We start from the raw sequence: 20,987 nt of genomic DNA, 5'->3' as shown, positions 1-20,987 counted from the left end.
CCCCCCCCCCCCCCCATGATCTTCCCCAACATAAGCCTCCATTGCAAGCTAGTTCCAGAACAATTCCAAGAATACAAATATGGCCTATTCAAAAATAAATTATTGGCCAGGTGTTTCTTAAATTCAAAATCCCCTAGCTGGTTGTTAGTAACCAATCAGCTTTCTAGTCTAACCTCCGAGCTAAACCCATTTAACATATTGCTTGACATTGGAGTGGTCCAATCAAATCAATTACTGGCAATTGTAATATGGTGTACTTCAATTAATGAAGACACCCCACCCTCTTCCTGAGACTGACAGTAATAAGCCCCTTTGCAAGCAAGGCAGGAGGCTTGTTTAAGACATTTAACTCATGGATGGGAGCTACTGCTGAAAAATGAGAGTTGTTCTTTGCAGTTACATATCAACATAAGCAGTTGGAAAGAAAGCCTGCAAAAAACTGCTCATGTTGACATCTGCAACTGTAAAGATCCCATTCCCCTTTCTTGTTTCTAATGCAGTTAAAAAAACAGTTCTTGAGACACTGACACAAATGCCACATTGTTATTTTTTGGGCTGTGTTGATGCTGTGTTGAGAGTGGGGGAGGAGTGGGACTGGGAGAGACAAAGAACAGGTTGAAAGCACCAACAATTTAATAAATTGGTACAGTGAGAGTTGAGTGTCCTGGCCAATAACAAAATGCAAGGACCCAGCTTGGCCTAGAAAAATACATGTACCTTCTCGGTTAAGGATCCACTTTAACATGTTAACCACAATAGGCTACCTTGAACCGGTCATTACCAAGGGATAGTTGGGTAGGAGAGAAGATAGTGGAGTGCAGAATTTCTAAGGAGATGTTAGAAGGGAGAAAAATTGTGGTAAGAATCTTTATTTACTTACTCAAAACTGATTTAAGAAAATTAAAGAACTCATAACTGTACAACACATTTAGGTACAATAGTAACATTATAGACTTAGAGCCAGGGTTTTCAAATGGGCACTGGGTAAATTGACTGGCTGTGGGGACAATTTTGCTTGGCTGGTTTGACCATCTAACGGAAAGTTTTTCTTACAAAGAAGTTCAGTTCTAATAGGTTTGCCCACCTGTGAAAACCAGTTGCCCTTCTGCTGAAAATGTTATTGAAACCCCTAATAGATGCAAAAACTATTAGGTTTCTTTAATACCTGCACAACAGGTGTAATTTTGTTTCACTTGTGATATACATTTCTGGTGCCAAGTTTGAAGCAGACTGCTCTTATATTTCCAGAGATATTCTTTATCCATAATGTTTTACTTTAGTAGCACAACTTATGGCATCATCTGACTTTCCTAATTTGCATTAGGTACACAAAAACATCAGTATTTCTAAAAGGAAAGATATTCCAAAAAGGGAAATGCCATTCTTTATTTTGAAGAGCCTTTCAATTAAGCAGTAATTACCTTTCATTTCATAGGCACTTTAATAAAAATTATTTATCAACAAAAAGCTTTTGTAAACTTTATATTGTCACTTTTATCTGTAATTCATAAACAAGTAAAAATTAGCGATAAGAAAGAACAACGTTTCGGTTACATCGTGACACCATTTTCAAGTTCAAATGCAAAAAAGATAAACTGTCAGAAAATTCGCCCAAGATTAACATACTTCATAATTACATATACAATGTCATGCAAGTAGTTTTGCTTGAAATGAGTCCGACTGAACATTGAGAGATGGAGTTAATTCTCTAATTAGCAGCATTTCATGCACTAAACAATCGAACTTATTCATGCACTTCCTGAGAACGAAAAAATGTCTGTACAGGTCTTTCGGAAGAATCTTGAGTGAATTTTCTGACAGTATATCTTTTTTGCATTTGAACTTGAAAATGGTGTCACAGTGTCACTGAAACGTTGTTCTTTCGTATCACTAATTTTTACTTGTTTATGCTTTACCAGTAATTTGCTATAAAAACATAAATTTTTTCTCTATCAGGCTGTTACATTGAGAGAATTGAGGAATTCTTAAACTTCAAAAGAGTTCATGATGAGGAAATGCTTAACTTGAAATTTGTAACAGCTGTCAGAATTGCAAGTATTGATTCACCGTCAGGCCTTTGGATTGATCCACCAGACTCATTTGCACTGGAGCTGTGAGTTGCATCTTTGAAGCCATACTTCATGTACAGCTGTATCGCAGGTACCTGAATGTTGGAAGTTGTTAAAACAATCATCTTCATTCTATGTTTTTTTGCATGTGTAATCACTTCAGTGAGCATTCGTTTACCAATGCCCATTCGTTTATAACCTGGCACCACATACATTCGCTGCAGTTCAAATACTCCTGGCTCCTGGTTCTCATCGTGACGGAGTCCAACCATACCAACAACTTTACCGCACAACTCAGCTACCCACATGTGACAGCCTTCATCTGACATGTATGACTTCTCGATATCCCTCATATCAGTTCTCACTGTGTACTTAACATACTTGTAACAAGCAACATGCAGACTTATGTAGAAAAATGTCAACAGAATCAAAATGATAAACACAAACACCACAAAAATCCATGTTGACCACAATACTGCTGCAAGTGATGCGAAGATAATTGCCATGCCAATGTACCATGATGATTTTAATATGAAAGTTCTAGCAAGATTTTTTATGTAATCTTGAAATCCTTCCATAAAAATCTGAACACATTCTTTTTTATCAGAACGCTGGAAGGAGCGAATGGTTAGCCTGTCTTTGACTTCAGGGTAATGTGTAGTCCAGTGTTGTACAGCATCTGAGGAAACCATATTTTTCTTGTAAAAAAAGCAAAAAATAAGAAGACAATATTTAAAGGTAGTAAAATGCATCCGAGAAGCTCTAGGCTTATACAAATTCTAAGGGGTTATTAAGGTTTATACAAAAATATTTCACTGACAATTCAATGACTCTGTAGACCAACATATTACTCAAAAGAGTTTTATGATATGATTTGCACTCTACTTTATAAAATAGAGGATATTACATGGTGGTGAGAAGATATGAATTTTATGTTTGAGTGGCAAGAACTATATCTCACTCGTTCACTGCGCTCACTCGTGAGATATTGTTTTTGCCATGAAAACATAAAATTCATATCTTTGAGCTAACGTGTGATGTTCTTTTTATTATGTAAACATACTGATGACAGCGTTTTTGACGATTTTCCCAAGATTTCTGACCACTTTCCGAAGATTTCCGAAGATTTTCCAAAATTGTTCTGAAGGCCTGACAAACATTTCCGAACATTTTCCGAACATTTCCAAACATTTTCCGAAGATTACTGAAGATTGCTGAAGACGACCAAAGATCCGAAGATGTTTCGATCAGACACCAACAAATTAAAGTGTGGCTAAAGAGACAAAAGAAAAATGTTATCAAAAATGATATCTTCACATGTGAGGATATCTATCGTTTTTATCAATTCGTTAGCACTCCGTATACCACTGACTTTTAAATAATAAACTTATACATTCATTAATACCTTTTCTGTTTAAGAGCAAACTCAAGGCTGCTCACTGACAATAGGAGAAGGTTCAGGAGGTGGTGGCCCGGTGGGCATACATTTTTTGTTGTATTTATAAACTGAGTACTTTTTCACTTATTTTTTCCTCGCAGCTTCGATTAAGCATGAAGAAAAGTTCAGAAATTTCATATTGACCAGTTAGATCTGCTCGCAACAGAAAAGCCTGAAATTGTCTTCAAAGAGAGGTGAGCCTTGAGCAAGTACTGTGCTTCAGTCTGTGCTCTGCAAACTTCTGCATGTATCATAATTCAACATATTACAAGTTCATTTCAAACAGCAGTCACAGACAATAAAAACCAAAAAGATTCTTCATGTTTCCTCAACAGTGTCTGGCTTTAATGTAAAGGCACAGGTAGACTTTTAATGCTATCTGGACTGCAAAAGAACACAGGGCTGTCAATAAGGGCCGTTAAACCCGTAACACCTGTTATGGCTAAGCATCTTTGATGGACCCTTGATGTTATGGGTGAACTAGCCTGTAGATACAATTCACCCATAAAGTAACAAGTTTGCTATGGATGTGAAAATCAAGGCTCCAGGTGAATTAAAACTTAATGACAGCCCTGAGCCGTATTTGTTGTGAACTCCTGTGGTTGTAGAAAAAAAAGCTGTGGAGCCACTGTCAAAACGGCCGGTGAGCAATTTTTGCAAAATGGCTGTATTGCAGTCTAATGTGATTTAAATATATGGACAAGCCACAGATAACATACCACTTTCATTGCTGTCTTTCATTGTCTGGCATGTCAGCTAAGCTGTGAAATCACTTTTGACAATTTAGTGGGAAACATGCAAGAAACTGATCTATGTACAACAGGACTGTCATTAAGTTTTAAGAGTTCAGTCATGTGTTGTCTTGATCTTCACACCCATTACAAACTTGTATCAAAATGGACAAATTCACCTGTAGCATTACGGGGGCCCTGATCAACCACATGAATTCTGACTCAGCAGGTGAACTGCCTGTTACAGTAATGAAAGTCACAATGCACTTCTTTCAGTTGTATTCAGATCCCCAAGGAAGCAGAGGCAGCAGACTCAAAAGACAGTGTCAATATTCCAATTCATTTGTTGTGCACAGACATGAAAGAAAACTAGAACTAGTATCTAAAAAGACTATTAGGCAGTCTAGGAGAGGTTAATCTCAAAAACATCCCTTGTCCCCTTGATATATATGATCATGTTCACCAAGACCCCTGGGGGGCCCTCAGAGGAATACAGGATGAGAAGGAAAGTCCTTTAGCCCCCAAGTCCATTAGCCCCTAACCAGAAGTCGATAAGCCCCCATTAAGGTTAAGAAAACGAATAATAATAATAATAATAATAATAATAATAATAATAATAATAATAGTAATAGTAATAGTAATAGTAATAGTAATAGTAATAGTAATAGTAATAATGATAATCCCTTTCTATTTACATCAATTTTTGTTAAAATCTGTCAGAGCTAATCTAATATATTTAGAAGAATGGCAAATTACAGAATATTAGAAAAACCATCTGAACAACCTTGACTTTTTACCTATTCAAAATGTCAGACAACATCATTTCCATGATGAGGCAAAGTATGAAAAAATTTCACCAAAGGAAAGTATAAATATTAAGGAGTTTATGCACCAGTCAAAATAAATCCCCCCCGCCAAAACCCGGAAAAGGGCGGGGGCTTGGACAAAACAACTTGAAAAAATGAGCCAATGTCCCCACCTCCAGGGAAACATTTCCATTCCAATGTCCTCACATGCCACCGACTACAATTGAAAGGATATGCCGAGGTTCCAATTTCTATTTATTTATTTTTATTTATTTAAAATAGATTGAAAAGCAACAAGTAAGTTACTCATGTTTCTCTCCGCCATTTTGGTTGCCTTCTGGGCTGGTCCCAGTCTCTTTGCAACACACAGTTCTGGTATGGACACCGAAGAAGCAATTCTAGTCCAAGACCCTGTGTACCGGTGTCACAGTGATACGTGTATCCCCGTGATATGTGTATCCCCAGTGGGATACATAAAACACTGATACGCGCCTGGGTATTCAACGAACAAAATGGCGACTCGGTTGCCAGGTTCCAACGAGCGCTGTAAAGAGTAGGAGAAACCAGAAATGAATTCGCGCCCAATGGAGCAGCTTAGGACTTCTTGAGTTTGGTCGAGTTCCAACCAACTCGATTGTATATCTGACTAAAACTTCGAACAGCGGATACACATATCACTAATTATTTTATTTCATGGCGCAGTGATTTCAGTGTGTATCCCCTAAACACAGCCATTGGATTGACTATCTACCTGATTGAAAAAGGGACCAATTATTGCCGAAACGTGCTGGCTGCTTACTCACGACGACGTTTATACCCAGGTTGAGGTTTGCGGAGTTTCCAACTCGAATGTCTAAATATCTAAACTGAAATTGCGTGCAGGGGATACACATCACTAGTTATTTCATGGCACACACAACTGTTATAATATAATGCATCAACCTTGTCAAAACTGCAGACAATATTAGCACGCAACGTTTTTAAACGGCTTGGGTTTACTGGAGTTTGAAACTCGATAATTCCACTAAAAACGCATGCATGCGTGCATGGGATAATAAGGGATACACATATCACTGATTATTTCATGAACTAGTGATATGTGTATACCCATGGACACAGCTGTTATATTGGCTTTCTACCCAAGAAGAAAAATGCCCATTACATTTGCATTGTCAAAACTGGCTTGCAAGAAATATTCACGCCTGGCATTTATTCATAGCTTGGGATTTCTGGAGTTTCACTGACCTCAGTTGTATACGACCGTATGCAGGGGATACACATATCACTAATTATTACATGGCGCAGTGATATGTGTATCCCCTGAAGACAGCCATTATCTAGGCTAACTGCCGAAGAATAAACGTTGATTATTATGAAACTTGCTAGCAATATTCGCAGTATAGCAATGTATACAGCTTGAGACTTAACATATCTTACAAAAAGTCGAACTGAAAAGCAGGTGCAGGGGATACACAAGTGCCACTAATCATTTTATGGTGAGCGGGTCGAAGCAGTGATATGCGTTTCATTCCACGAATAATTCAGATACAAACAATGTGATGAACATTGGAGAATATGTGTTACTCGAGGGGTGAGAATGCACCGCGCAATTATATCATCCTAGAAATTCCGTGCCATGAAACTCAAATTGAAATATATCTAGATCCATTTGGTGTTCAACTTTAAATTCATGATATCCTGCTCGCAGAAAACTAGTTAGGATCAAGAACACAATTCCAGCAGCAGATACGTAAGCTTTTTCAGCTACAAAAATTGAGATTTGTGTTTTAAGTCTGTTTGGGTTAGTCGTTCGTCCAGTAAGCGACCGAACGACTAGAGCACTTTCAAGGAGGATATGGCTATTTAAAGTAGAGGGGAGGGGGGTGGGGGATCCACATATCACTGGTCGCCATTTTGGAGGGGATACACATATCACTAGTGATATGTGTGCGGGGATACACATATCACTGTGACACCGGGACAGTTTTGAGAGTCAACGATCGGTTTTTGTTCTGCTAATGTCCCCGCCTTTCCCAGGTTGGGGGGCGTGATTTCCTTTGACTGGTGCATTAGGCCAAAAATTATGAGGAATATATCTGCCTGTCATCAGATGAGATGTTGCCATTGCAACGGCCTTAATCCAAAAACTGACAACCAAAAAATAAGCCTTATTTTAACAGTACCCGTTATGGTAAATCTCTACTGGGAAAACTTTAAGAGAAATTAACCAAGCTTCCTTTTCTAACTCGCGCTCTATAGGCAGGGTGTTCGTAAATACTCTGGGAAACCACATTAAAGCGATCGGATTCCCAGGATCTATGACCTTCAGTGTACATGGACTCTACATGGTGCAAGGGGTTGCATATTAAATTATATCAGCTTACCTGCCAACTTTCCTGGTGGACCTCCCGGAGAAGTCGCCTTATCAGCTAGATATTGAGAAAAGTGCTTAAGACAAGTTACTTCGGCCGAATTTTCGCATAATTATATTTTCTTTACAGCAGGGCACGGGATGAATACTGCGAAAAGTACGAAGACAACGAAAAAATCTAAAACAATCTGCCTTCAACTCCACCATCTTCAAAAAGTCACGTATAAGCACATAGGAAGTTCGAGTGCCGTTCCCACTATCGGCGCCATCTTGATACATCGTTTGCGAGGAATCTGGGGAGGAAATTAAGTTGACAAAAGCTCACATTGTAGGGTCCACAAGGGACTATTTTTGTCCTCTCCTTGAAAAAGGCGTGGTTGTCTGATCACATGGGAAGGGGGGGGGGGGGGGAGGGAGAGGGGTTAGCGGAGTCATAAACCTCCTGGTTCCCTTACCTTAGCCCGCTCTCCCGTACCCTGTACCTTTATCTCCCGTCACTCCCGCTCTTCACAGTTAAATATTGACACAAGGAGTTGGGAAGAAAGCCCGCAAAAAAACTACAAGTTGATATATTCCATTTCCTTTTGTTGTTTCTACTTTAGAAGCCAGTCCTTGGGACACTAAGATAAATGCCACCTAGTGAAAAAATCTGTTACAGTGAAAAACATTGCGTTTTTTAAATATTAATTTCCTTAACCCCAAAGCGGTCTTGGAATGTTGGCACCGGGCTGTCTATAGAGGATATTACACGGTGGCGAGAAGATATGAATTTTATATTCGAGTGTCAAGAACAATATCTCACGAGTGAGATATTGTTCTTGCCACAAGAACATAAAATTCATATTTTTGAGCTAACATATAATGTTCTTTTTATTACATAGACATACTGATGACGGCCAGTGGGGCCCTGGATGACGGAGTTCTTGATATTCTGAAGATTTCCGACCACTTTCCAAAGATTTCTGAAGATTCTCTAAAACTTTTCTGAAGGTCACACAAACATTCCCAAACCCTTTCCGAAAGTTTCCAAAGATTATCAAGATTGCCGAAGACTTTCGAGTTAGACCCAAAGATGTTTCAATGATACACCACCGAATTAAAGTACATTATTTAAGAAACAAACTTGATATCAGTGAAATTGTCGATACCTTCACTAGTGAGCAAGTCTCGGATGTGGTTTCATATGAATTTTACGAGTGGTATATTTTCCAGTAAAACACTCATGTCTATATAGTAAATATGTTGTCTTGTCAGGAGTGGAACGGGAGGAGACAAAGCACAGGTTGGTAGTGTCAAAAATTTGTAAATTGGTACAGTGGGTCAGTAAAAGTGTCCTGGCCAAGAACAAAATACAAGGACCCAGCTTGGACTAGAAAAATACATGTACCTTTTGACTTGGTGCTAACCACAATAGGCTACCTTGAACCAGTCAGTATCAAGGGATATAGTTGAGCAGTAAAGAAGATAGTAGAGTGCAGAATTTCCAAGAAGATGTGGGGAGGGGGATAAATTGTTGTAATTGACAATTATTCTTTGAATGCATGTCAGATATGAGATGGCAGAGAGCCAACAAGGCTAGTCGCTGAGTTGGTAAAAATCATCTCATATCCAACAAGCCCAAGTGGAATAAATGTTTTACTAAAAATGTCTCCAAAATATAGAAAACTAACATAAAATAAAAATATAAACGAACCAACAAATTACAGCTAGGCTAACCGTATATGAAGAGCATGGTATAATGGCTCATATTTATCATGATGGCTTCACTTCACTTTGACTTTCAGCCATAAGCCTCTGGTGTCTAGCCAATAAAAACTCTTAAATTGTATTATCCAATGATTCAGTAAACTTGTAATAATAATCTTTATTTAAACGCTCTTGAAAAACTGATACCAAAAGAAATGAAAGAACTTATATTAAGATGACAACACAATTGGGTACAATAGTAAGATTGTACACATAATGTATGATTGTAGATTCAAAAACCATTAGGTTTGTTTATTAATAAAAATTATTTATAAAAAAGCTTAAATCTGTAACTTTATATTGCCACTTCTACCAGTAATTTGGTATAAAAACACGGCTGTTATATTGAGGGAATTGAGGACTTTTTGAACTTCAAGAGAGTTCATGATGAGGAAATCATTAACTGGAAATTTGTGAGATCAGTTAGTATTGAAAGTATTGCTGGCCTTTGGATTAATTTGCCAGATTCATTTGCACTATGTGTTACAACTTTGAAACCATACTTCATGTACAACTGTATGGCAGCTACCTGAGTGTTGGAAGTTGTTAAAATGATCATCTTCATTCTATGTTTTTTTGCATGTGTAATCACTTCAGTGAGCATTCGTTTACCAATGCCCATTCGTTTATAACCTGGCACCACATACATTCGCCGCAGTTGAAATACTCCTGGATCCTGGTTCTCGTCGTGACGGAGTCCAACCATCCCGACAACTTTACCGCACAACTCAGCTACCCACATGTGACAGCCTTCATCTGACATGTATGACTTCTCGATATCCCTCATATCAGTTTTCATTGCATTATTAACATACTTGTAACTAGCAACACGCAGACTTATGTAGAAAAATGTCAACAGAATCAAAATGATAAACACAAACAACACAAAAATCCATGTTGACCCCAATACTGCTGCAAGTGATGCCAAGATAGTTGCCATGCCAACATACCATGATGATTTTGACAAGAAAGTTACAGCAAGAGCTTTTTTGTAATCTTGAAATCCATCCATAAAAATCTGAACACATTCTTTTTGGTCAGAACGCTGGAAGGAGCGAATGGTTAGCCTGTCTTTGACCTCAGGGTAATGTGTGGTCCAGTGCTGTGTAGCATCTGAAGAACCCATATTGTTCTGACTTGTAAGAAAGAAAAATAAGAAGACAATAATTGAAGGTACCATAAAATGAAGCTTAGAAGCTCTAGGCTTATTCAAAGTCAAAGGGGTTTTGGGTATTCAGGAAAGGTTTATATTAAAAATGTTTCACTGACAATTCAAAGACTCTGTAGAGCAACATATTACACAAAAGAGTTTTATTAATGATATGATTTGCACTCTACTTTATAAACTTATATATTCATTAAGACCTTTTACTGTTTAAGAACAAAGGCTGCTCAGTGAGAATAGGAGAAGGTTCAGAAGGTGTTGGCCTGGTGGGCATACATATTTTGTATTAATTTATAAACTGAACACTTTTTCATTTATAAATATTCCTCACAGCTTAGATTAAGCATGAAGGAAAGTCAGAAATTTAATCTTCACATGTTAGATCTGCTCACAACAGAAAAGCCTGAAATTGTCTTTAAAGAGAGGTGAGCCTTGAGCAAGTACTGTGCTTCAGTCTGTGCTCTGAAAACTTCTGCATGTATCATAATTCAACAGTACTAGGTCATTTCAAACAGTAGCCACAGATAATAATTTCCAGTTATCTAAGGGAAAAGATTCTTCATGTTTCTTCAATAGAGTCTGGCTTTGATGTATAGGCACTGGTAGACTTTTAATGCTATCTAGACTGCATTAAAGAGCCGTATGTTTCTTGTGATTAAAAGCTGTGGAGCCATTGTCAAAACGGTGAGCAAATTGTGAAACATAGGCACGCAAGGCGTGCAAGAGTTATTTTTTTGTGAACTATAAGTCTTGGAGATAGGCGCGTTCATGGAACTGTTTACAGTAATGATTTGGTTGATTTGACAAGTGTTTTTGGCTGCGATGTACAGCAAGAAAGAAACTGGGAGTTTATGATGTACATAAGATGTTAAATCGGTAATGGTAAGATAACTAAATAGTAAGCCATAAAATGATTGCCTGAACAAACTACAGTAATCTGACATGTCTCCAGATTAATGCAGATACCATCTTATTTTCTAACAGGCAATTTTATTCGTTCTTTGATACAACCCACACTGTGATTGGTCTGACACGCGCACATGCATAACTCCCTCACTCACCGATCACTTAGCCCTTCCCCTGGGGGGGAGGGGTGGACTCCCTTATATGGGTTATATAGGTCTGTGCGGCCCCGAAGGGTATGGTTTTTCAGTCGTTTTGGGTAAATAGGGTATCGATTTTAGCTGATTTGGGCCATTTTGGTCATAAATAGGGTACGGTTTTTGCACTCTAGCCTTGATATGGGTATGCTTTAAGAAGAAGCCACTTTTTCATCATTATCGAAAAGAAAATCAACAAAAGCCCTTCACAAATTTATATGTTTACGGTAATTTAACATTGGTTTGAACTAGGGAGCTAATTATAACGCAGGTCTGAAACATGGTTTTGATTTGAGAGTCAGGTCGTAAATAGGGTTTCGAATTTTTGGTCAGGTCATAAATAGGGTAAGGAATATCGCAGATTTTGGTCATAAATAGGGCAAGGGTTTTGGGAAGCGGGCCGCACACCCCCAACCAATTTTTCTGGGAGTACCCCCTCGGGAGCCCTTCCAGCCCCCAAGAGGAATTTTTGCCCAAAAATACTCAAGTTAAGAGAACTTTTCGCATTTTATACGAGTCGTAAGTTTACCCTTTTTACACAACACAACGCAACAACACTACTTCACCGAAAATTGAAAGAAAGAGAAAAAAACCTCTCTGACACGTTGAAAGTCTGATTTAATTAAATTGCACTTTAACTTGGTGCCACACAGTCTTCAAAGAACATTTGAACAGTTTTCATACTTTTTACCTTTAAAAATACCGGACTGAAAAGAATGTCATAAAATGCCCATCAAATAAAAATATTAAACTGCCACTGCAGAGACGTAAAAACACTCTAGAAATGAAAGCTTCTTTTTTGTTTAACCTGGGAACAATAGCCGATAACTTGTAAGCTCTAATTGAATTTACTCCCATATGAAAAACAAAAGTGTTGAGTTACCATTTGTAACTAAAAATAGTAAACATCTCGTGGAAACAAGTGGTGATGATTGGTCAGCTCTAATTGAATTTACTACCTTGTGAAAAACAAGAGTGTCAAATTACCCATTGTAACTAAAAAATAAAAATATCTCGTTATATTTGCATGCAATAAGAACAAAACAATCGTTACCTGCACTTACTATTGTAAACGTTAGAACTGCTTCAAATCTAAATAGTCTCGTCTCCTCTAAAACATGTCCTAAGAACTAGAACCGACAATTTGTGACCTCTAATTGAATTAACTCCTTGTGAAAAACAAAAGTATCAAGTTACCCTTTGTAATTAAAAATAAAAATATCTTGTGCCATTTGCCTACTACTCATGAACTGCTTCAAAACTCAAGACTCATCTCGTTCATAACTAGCCACCATTACACTGAAAATTATGCACTCTAAAACAACCCAATGTACGTATGTAACTGTCACACTCCCCTCCAAACTGGACTAAAAATCACAAACCGGCAACATACACGTCACTCGTTATTTTTCAATTACCAAAGTCCTTGTGTTTATACATACCTTGTGTTTCTCACATACCATTTACCTTTAATTACAACAAGAAATTTGATTGGCTGTTCATAGTAGATCCAATCTGATTGGTGTGACATACATACATCTCTCACTCACTCACTCACTCACTCACTCACTCATTGACCCATCCATAACATACCCGACACGCTGACTAAGAGGTATTTTTTTTATAAAAAAATAACTCAAAAATGACTGTTTTGCAGTTTAATGTAATTAAAATATATGGAGATGCCCTAGATAAATACCACATTCATTGCTCTCTTTCATTGTCCGCATGTCAGCCTAGTTGTGAAATCTTTTTTGACATTTTAGTGGGAAGCATGCATACTGAATGAAACTGATCTATGTGCAACAGGACTGTCATTAAGTTTTAAGTGTAAGTCGACATTTGTTGTCTTGATCTTCACACCCATTACAAACTTGTTATTCTGTAGGTGAATGTGTAAACAACAGGCAAATTGACCTGTAGCATTGCAGGGGCACAGATCAAGCACACTCTGAATCAACAGGTGTTATGGGTTACTGCCCAAAATGACAGTCACAGTGCACTTTTTTCAGTTGTATTCAGATCACCAAGGAAGCCTAGGCAGCAGTCTCAAAAGACAGTGTCATGTATTCCAATTAATTTGTTATGCACAGACATGTGAAAAGAAAAGAACTAGTACCTAAAAAGACCATTGGGCAGTCTAGGAGAGACTAATCCCAAAAATATCCCTCGTTCCCTTGAAATAAATGATCATATTCACCAAGACCCCTTGGGGGCCCTCAGAGGTATACAGGATGAGAATGAGCCCTTCAGCCCCCAAGCCAATAGCCCCTAACCAGAAGTTGATAAGCCCCCATTAACGGCTAAAAGAATGAAAAATAATAAACAATTATTGGATGAGGTTTTTGTGATATCCAGAATAATCAAGTTTGAGGTACAGTGAGGGGCCCAGTTGTCAGCCGGCCCCAGTTCTCGGCCACTTTTTGTTCAGCGTTTATTTTTCGCACCACAAATGAATCTGAATAAAAAGTAATGGTTTCCAAAGGTAGCTTGATTCCTTGTCTTCCTTTATGCCGAGTTTTGTTTCGTCCTGTCGAGTTTTTCTGTGAGCACGTCGAGGTGTCGCGAAGGTAGGTGAATTTGGTTTCCCCGAAAACTTGTTTGTTTACGGCTACTCGAATTACATGGTTTAATTCAAGTTTATATTTTGTCCGTCTAGAAAGCCCAAATGAGCCAATTCTTGGCATAAAGGATGTAGAGTGATAAAACTATCTGTTAAATATAAACTTTTCCTGGCCTGTTTAATTCTTTGACCTAAATTCACCCCTTAATATTTCCTTAGTACTTTTGCGCATTTGCCTATTCTCGGCCACCCTGCTCGCCTTCAACACTAAAAGTGCTCATAGTTTTGTGTGGAGTATTCGTGTCAAGTCAGTTGTAAAAATAAAGGGGCAATTCCATGTGAGAATGTGAAAAATCCAGATTTTTAAAAAGTGGTTGGACTTAAAATCATACCCTGTACTATGTTGTTGACAAGTTATAGTACATAGAAAAATAAGTTTCAGTTTGCTTGTGATAGCAACACATTCAGGGGGGGTCTCCAAAGTAAGTGTTTATTTTTTAATAATAAACAATAGGTGAGAGACAAATTTTTAACTTGCTATATAAAACTTGGAAATGATTTGTGTCTACAAACAGTTATATCAAAAGAAATACCTCAAAGGAGTTAATACATAAAAAATGTAAATTTCACCCTGAACTTTTTTTAAAAAATAGTTATTAACAAAGTAAATTTTGTTACGGACGTTACGTAACGTCCGTAACGTTTACACAATCTTTTTCCATTCTTAAAATAACTATTTAAAAGATTTCAAAGATATTTCTGCCACAAAGCTAAATATTCTTTAGAAACAGTTTGGTAAAAAGCAGTCCCTGAAAAACTGCAACATTTTCCAAATAATGGTAACAAAACTTTGTTACGGACGTTACGTTACGGACGTTACAATTCTTGAAGCTTACATTTGAAAAAGTCTCAAGAACCCAAACATTACACTCAAAGACAATTTGTCTTTTTAAACATTAACTTGTTGCACCTAACATCAATGGAATTAGTATTCTGGTTAAACAGTTATTTCTCTTGATAGTTTTTCAAACTTTCTTGTGTTTCCTTATAACTTTGAAAAGTTTTTCCACGGCAGGCAGCTCCGGAATTTCAAAAGGCCCACTGATAAATTGGGGAACAGTTACTGGATCAGAAAAAATGTTTGAAAAGTGGACTGTGTCCACGTCATCTCGTCTAGGCCAATGGAAAGTACTGGCACTATTTCTGTGCAGGAACTTGAATTCTACAAAACTGCCAGTTTTCTTCATTACTCTCCCAAAATAATAGGTTTTGACGTAATCAACTGCATAGTATTCCCCTGGTTGAATAGTTGGTGGTGGAATTGGGCAAAGGCTTTTCTGGTGCAACTCTTGGATCATCAGTTGCCTGTATGCCAGAACCTCAGTTTTAGGGATCATCACAGATCTTGTAGCCACACATCTTGCATATAGGCAACTGAAACTTCCACAGTCATAGGTATTATTCTGTTCTGGAATCTCACCAGGCTTGTTTGAATAGAAAGACCACTGGCTGACATCAGTCGACCGGTCAGCTTTCAAAAGAAGTGACACCATCATTTCCACTCGCTTTAAGACAGTTGGCTTAACAAACTGACCTGGCAAGCTGTCGAGCACTATGATACACATTTCCTGAGGAAACATCACTCCAAGGAACCAATGTTCACCCTCAGTATCATTGCAGGGAAAGAAAACTGCATCTTGTTTGAAAAGGTCATCTTTGTCTGTCAGAGGATCTTTCAGGGTCTGCCTTTGCACCAGCTTTTCAAATTCTTCCCATCGAAAAATTTCCACTTTAACACCCTTTTGAGCACTTTCAGCCTTGACTAGCTGTAGATATGCATCAACAATAAAATTTGTAACCCACTTTGATTCATCTTCTACAGCTTTTCCTTCGAGCTCTTTCAAGTCCCTTATGTCAATTAAGGGATCACCCTTAAAGTCAATGGCTTCACTAATAATTAGCCCTGCCATTAGACTGCTGAATGGAGGAATTTGGAATTCAGTGCAGTGGTCATTAAGAATTGCCCTGATGTGGTCAGACAAGCCTTGCTGTATCTGAATAATAATTTCCTCTTCATCAGTCATAGGTGTGTCAGCTGGTAATGTAGCATATGTGCACAATGGCGTGTCATCTTCATCATCAGCAACATCACCATCACTACCTCCATCGCCACTACTCTCTTCATCCTCACTGTCCCCACTGTTGTTACAGGAACCGTCACTGACTTCAGATCTGGTTATTTCATTGACTGAGTCACTACAGGTTTCTTCAGCATCATTTGATCGTTCAATCTCATGAAGAACAGATAGCTGACTTGAATAAAGGAGACAATGTACTTGACCATTCTCTGCTGGTGCTATGCAGTGGACCTTGCTAATTCCTGGGATAGCTGTGGCTTTTTGAAAGCATTTGTCCAGTACAAGACCACTGCCTAATTCATCAATATCCTTCTTAAGACATAGTTGAATGTTGATTGATTTGCAGAATTGTGCTGCAACGTTTGCAAAGGATTTTGCGTCCTGCACATTTGCCACTTTCCTCGTGGATACTGCAGTCCACACCATCCTTTTTACTGTTCCTCCCAAGCCATCAACCACTCCTTTGCCATGGGAAGTGGCAAAAAAGTGCCACTTTATTTTTAGTCCCTTTCTCTGAAGAGTATGGTAGAAGCCAGCCATGTACCTGTTTTTAAATTGGGAGGTGGGCCCATCAGAAGAGATGTCGACAACTTTAACCTGTGGAAAATTTTTCTTGACAAAATTGTTTACCACAATATCCATAAAAACAGTAACTGATTTCTTGTCATGGTCGAGGTCATCACTGACTATAACATGTGAACTGCACTTTGTGTTGTCATCCGAATCTTTAGTCCAAATTGCAACAGTAAAGAGTGTAACCTGTTGCTGACTCCAATGCGCTGCTTGAACTTCGTCTTGATGCTGACAGGTATAATTTTCAGCAAAATCAACTTGGACAACAGCTTCATCTGGTTGCATTTGAGCTGTGCGTTTTTCAAAAAATTCTGCTTGTTTCCTCTTTACAAAAACATGCTCCAAGAATGAAGGCATTTTACTTTGAAGAGAGTGCAAGGCTTCTTCAACAGTTCCCTCTTTGGTGACTTTCTCCATCTTCTTCACCAGTTTGGGTTTGCCTTGTTTGGACTGAACTTGATGAGAAACTCTCTCCCATTGTTGCCACTGAACAATTTCATCCAGAGCAGCATCTTCCTTGACTGCATCAAGCCAGGCTGGACATGAACCACATTTGCTCATCATGCATTCTTCTTTATTGCTATCGCAGACAAAGTTATCAACAAATGCTGCAGAGTAGGAAGGAAAACTTTGGATTTCTTTTGTGAGGCATTCGCAGAGCAACTTCACGTTGTCATGATACTGGCAGAGACAAACCTGCCGTGGCATGAATGCTTGCAGCAGAACATTCTTTGGTCTAAGAGAGCAGAATTTGCTGAAGCCAATCTTTACCTGAGGGTTCTCTTTCTGAAACAGTCCAAAAGTCTCTTTCAGTGACCACATCAAGTGCCTCTTTTGTAGTTTCAACTTCTTCTCATTCTCTTTCATGATAACATAGTCTTTACGCCCTGGTGCTTGTCGAGAAATGGAATCTCGGTAGTAAAATTCTTGAACACAGTCTACTGTGGACTTGGCAATGCACTTGTTGCCAGTGGATTTCTGGTGTTCACTTGAAAGTGGAAGTCCATGTGACTTTGCAATCTTTTCGATTACAGCTTTTCGTTTCCTTGGGCTATTTGGTAGTAATGGTGAAACTTTGTGTACTGCTTTACCCAGTGCTTGTGGAGTTTTGTAAGCATAGCTTACAGGAGTGTCACCAGGATCTTGTACATGTGAGGCAGACAACTTTTTCTTAAGCCTGTGCAATCGCACTCTTTCCCTACACTTCTTTCTTTCAAGTTCAGCTTTTCTTGGATCAACAGCTTTCTTTCTACTTTCCCTTTTCCTAAGTCTGTCTTTCTCTTTATGTGCTGCATGCTTTTCTGCATTTTCTTTGATTTTTTTTCTGTGATTTCGGACTCTTTCTGCCACAGTTAAACGCATTTTTGGATATGTGAATTCTCAAAGAAAGCAGTGTTTTAGAGAAGGAATTAATTATATTCACTGGAGTCCAGTATATGTCTGTGGGCTCAGATAGTTTGCAAAGAGCATGCTCAAAGCTGAGTACATTATGTAAAATGAATGTAGTGTCCTTCATACTGTGTTGGGACATTTCACGCCTTTAACATAAAGTACCAACCAGTTTGATTTATAAAATGTTAAATACAAGCCTTTTTAAACTTATATGTCCAAAAAACTGTGGCCAACAATACAAAAAAGCTGATTTATTGTGTGCATTTTATAATAATGCACACAGTGTAACGTCCGTAACATTGGCTGTAACATCCGTAACGTTAAAGTTCACATAGCATTATATAATTGCGAAAGCCAGTTTAAATTAAATTAAGCTTTTTGGTTCACACAACTACTATACTTCAAATATTTGGAGCAGTTCATGCAATAAGCCCTGACACTTCACAGGAATTTTCCATTAATACCAGTGCTCTGGCTCATGTGGTTGTTTTTTATGTAACGTCCGTAACGGTGTGTTTATTGCTCTATTTTAAAATATAGGCCAGTCAAGTGGAAAACTTTTATAACTCAATTAATGCGTCAGCAGGCACAAACATGATCAGCAATGTAACATTGGACAATCTCTTCCTATCCTTTGCCTGTGCTAGATTAAAGTTTCAAAAATGACTCTGAATGTAACGTCCGTAACTGTGGAAATGCCCAAAGCTGTATTGGAGTGGCATGCTAAAAACTATGAGCTCTGACTTAACCCCGTTTTAAATACCCAACTCTTTTTTATCCTCGCTTGACTGCACTTAAGAGAAAAACTAGGTGTGCAAAAAACTTCCTGTTCTAACATGAAACAAAGCTCTTTAGCGATAATTTGTGATCGAAATATCAAAACACAAGCCTTATAAGTGATTTATCAACAAAAAATGGTAATAAAGCGTTGTTCATTCTGAGGAATCGCATGCACTCTTTTGTGGCCGAGAACTGGGCCCGCTGGCCGATAACTGGGCCCACGAACGAAGCCTCCATTTTCGTTATTACTCCGGAGAAAACAGCGTTGAGCAATCGATTGCTCTACATGTGTAAACTGAATGCTGAAGCTAGTTATGCGTGAAATTTTAACTCCTTACGGCTATTCCAAGATGAGAAATACAAGGCTTGTGTTTTGATATTTCGATCACAAATTATCCCTAAAGAGCTTTGTTTCATGTTAGAACAGGAAGTTTTTCGCACACCTAGTTTTTCTCTTAAGTGCAGTCACGCGAGGCTAAAAACAGTTGGGTATTTAAAACGGGGTTAAGTCAGAGCTCATAGTTTTCAGCATGCCACCCCATTACAGCTTTATTTTTGCAACTGACTTGACACGAATACTCCACACAAAACTATGAGCACTTTTAGTGTTGAAGGCGAGCAGGGTGGCCGAGAATAGGCAAATACGCAAAAGTACTAAGGAAATATTGAGGGGTGAATTTAGGTCAAAGAACTAAACACGCCAGGAAAAGTTTATATTTAACAGATAGCTTTATCACTCTACGTTCTTTATGCCAAGAATTGGCTCATTTGGGCTTTCTAGACGGACAAAATATAAACTTGAATTAAACCATGTAATTCGAGTAGCCGTAAACAAACAAGTTTTCGGGGAAACCAAATTCACCTACCTTCGCGTCACCTCGATGTGCTCACAGAAAAACTCGGCAGGATGAAACAAAACTCGGCAGAACGGAAGACAAGGAATCAAGCTACCTTTGGAAACAATTGCTTTCTATTCAGATTCATTTGTGACGCGAAAAATAAACGCTGAACAAAAAGTGGCCGAGAACTGGGGCCGGCCGAGAACTGGGCCCCACACTGTAGACAGTGTTTACGTATTCTGGTCGGGGGCTGTACGGTAAGCCCAAGAGTCTCGGCGTCGACTTGTACATAGCGCAAGGGCTGGTTGCATAATTATATCAGCTTACCTGCCAACTCTCCCGGATTGTATGTACCAACTATCCTAGGGACATCCCGGAGAAGTCGCTCTATCACCTAGATATTGAGAACCGTGCTACGTCTTTTCATCATTACTTTGGCCGAATTAATTGCGCATCTTCTCTGTGGCAAGGCGCGGAAGGAATACTGCGAAAAGTACGAAGGCCCACGAAAAAATCTAAAATAACCTGCCTTTAACTCCGCCCCCTTCAAAAGTCAAGTATAAGCAGATAGGAAAAGTTCTAGTGTGGAAATTATTTCAAAATGTCTTCGAATTTGCCGTTCCAACTAATACTGCGCTTGCGTTATCGGCGCCATCTTGAAACATCGTTGTCGACAAAAGTACACAGTGTGGGGTCCACAAGGGAGTATTTGTGTCCTCTCGATCTCGTTCTGCGTAGCAGGCGTACAAAGGGGACGGGGTGGGGGAGGAGGAAGAGAATTCGAGAAAAAAAAACGGAGAAGTGCGAGGGGGGAGGGGAAAGGGAACGTTCTGTTCCCCGAATTCTTTTCCTCCTCCCCCACCCCTTCCCTTTATGCGCCTGCTACGCAGGCTACGTTGACAAAGGCGTGGTTGTCGTGTTTTGAAGGAGAAGGAGTCTTAATTTTTCAAGCAGATAATATGATCATTACTGGGAAAGGTGGGGGTGGGGGAGGGGAGCAGCGGCATAAGCCTCCTGCTTCCCTTACCCTAACCAACCCTAGCCAACCCTAGCCTTGCTCTCCCGTTTCCTGTACCTTTGTTTCCCGTCACTCCCGGCCTTTTCCGTCCTGCTCCTGTCCGACTCAAAACACATCCTGGTTATGTAGCTGCGGAATTGTTAGGTGTTATTTTTGATTTTAAATGACTTGTATTCAGCATGCTTGTCTAAATCACCTCTTGTACACATTTAGACAGGCGCCATTAATTTTTTTTTTTTTTTTTTTTTTGAAGGAAGG

General features: G+C 38.8%; 3 protein-coding genes across 6 annotated transcripts; all 3 read right to left on the bottom strand.

The window, feature by feature from the left end:
• Positions 1–9: 9 nt before the first annotated feature.
• LOC145495378 (putative N-acetyltransferase camello) lies at positions 10–20,955 on the bottom strand. Of its 2 annotated transcripts, none has more exons than XR_014050406.1 (2): positions 8,835–10,632; positions 10–764 (listed from the first exon to the last, which is right to left on the bottom strand). XR_014050406.1 is itself a non-coding variant. In XM_081474993.1 (2 exons), exon 2 carries the CDS (start codon positions 10,285–10,287, stop codon positions 9,544–9,546), a length of 744 nt encoding a protein of 247 aa, XP_081331119.1. In that variant the 5' UTR covers positions 10,288–10,297; positions 20,039–20,955; the 3' UTR covers positions 8,337–9,543. The 2 variants fall into 2 exon arrangements, 1 of the variants encoding a protein (XP_081331119.1); XM_081474993.1 differs by lacking the exon at positions 10–764 and adding an exon at positions 20,039–20,955 and having other exon boundaries at positions 8,337–10,297.
• On the bottom strand, positions 758–7,765 carry LOC145495377 (putative N-acetyltransferase camello). Of its 3 annotated transcripts, none has more exons than XM_081474991.1 (2): positions 3,133–7,765; positions 758–2,767 (listed from the first exon to the last, which is right to left on the bottom strand). In XM_081474991.1, exon 2 carries the CDS (start codon positions 2,759–2,761, stop codon positions 2,003–2,005), a length of 759 nt encoding a protein of 252 aa, XP_081331117.1. In that variant the 5' UTR covers positions 2,762–2,767; positions 3,133–7,765; the 3' UTR covers positions 758–2,002. The 3 variants fall into 3 exon arrangements, with proteins under 3 accessions (XP_081331117.1, XP_081331116.1, XP_081331118.1); XM_081474990.1 differs by having other exon boundaries at positions 758–3,342; positions 7,429–7,765; XM_081474992.1 differs by having other exon boundaries at positions 7,429–7,765.
• Positions 13,273–18,821, bottom strand: LOC145495350 (uncharacterized). Its single transcript, XM_081474953.1, has one exon. It carries the CDS (start codon positions 18,060–18,062, stop codon positions 15,015–15,017), a length of 3,048 nt encoding a protein of 1,015 aa, XP_081331079.1. The 5' UTR covers positions 18,063–18,821; the 3' UTR covers positions 13,273–15,014.
• Positions 20,956–20,987: the final 32 nt, after the last annotated feature.

This window comes from Orbicella franksi, chromosome 8 (assembly GCF_964199315.1).
Source record: "Orbicella franksi chromosome 8, jaOrbFran1.1, whole genome shotgun sequence".
NCBI classification, from domain to species: Eukaryota; Metazoa; Cnidaria; class Anthozoa; order Scleractinia; family Merulinidae; genus Orbicella; species Orbicella franksi.
Note: the sequence above shows the minus strand (reverse complement) of the source record. Positions and strands in the feature narration are given on the sequence as shown.

Coding starts and splice junctions, on each gene's coding strand:
- LOC145495350 (XM_081474953.1), bottom strand. CDS start 18,062: ATGCGTTTAACTGTGGCAGAAAGAGTCCGAAATCACAGAAAAAAAATC.
- LOC145495378 (XM_081474993.1), bottom strand. CDS start 10,287: ATGGGTTCTTCAGATGCTACACAGCACTGGACCACACATTACCCTGAG.
- LOC145495377 (XM_081474990.1), bottom strand. CDS start 2,821: ATGCATTTTACTACCTTTAAATATTGTCTTCTTATTTTTTGCTTTTTT.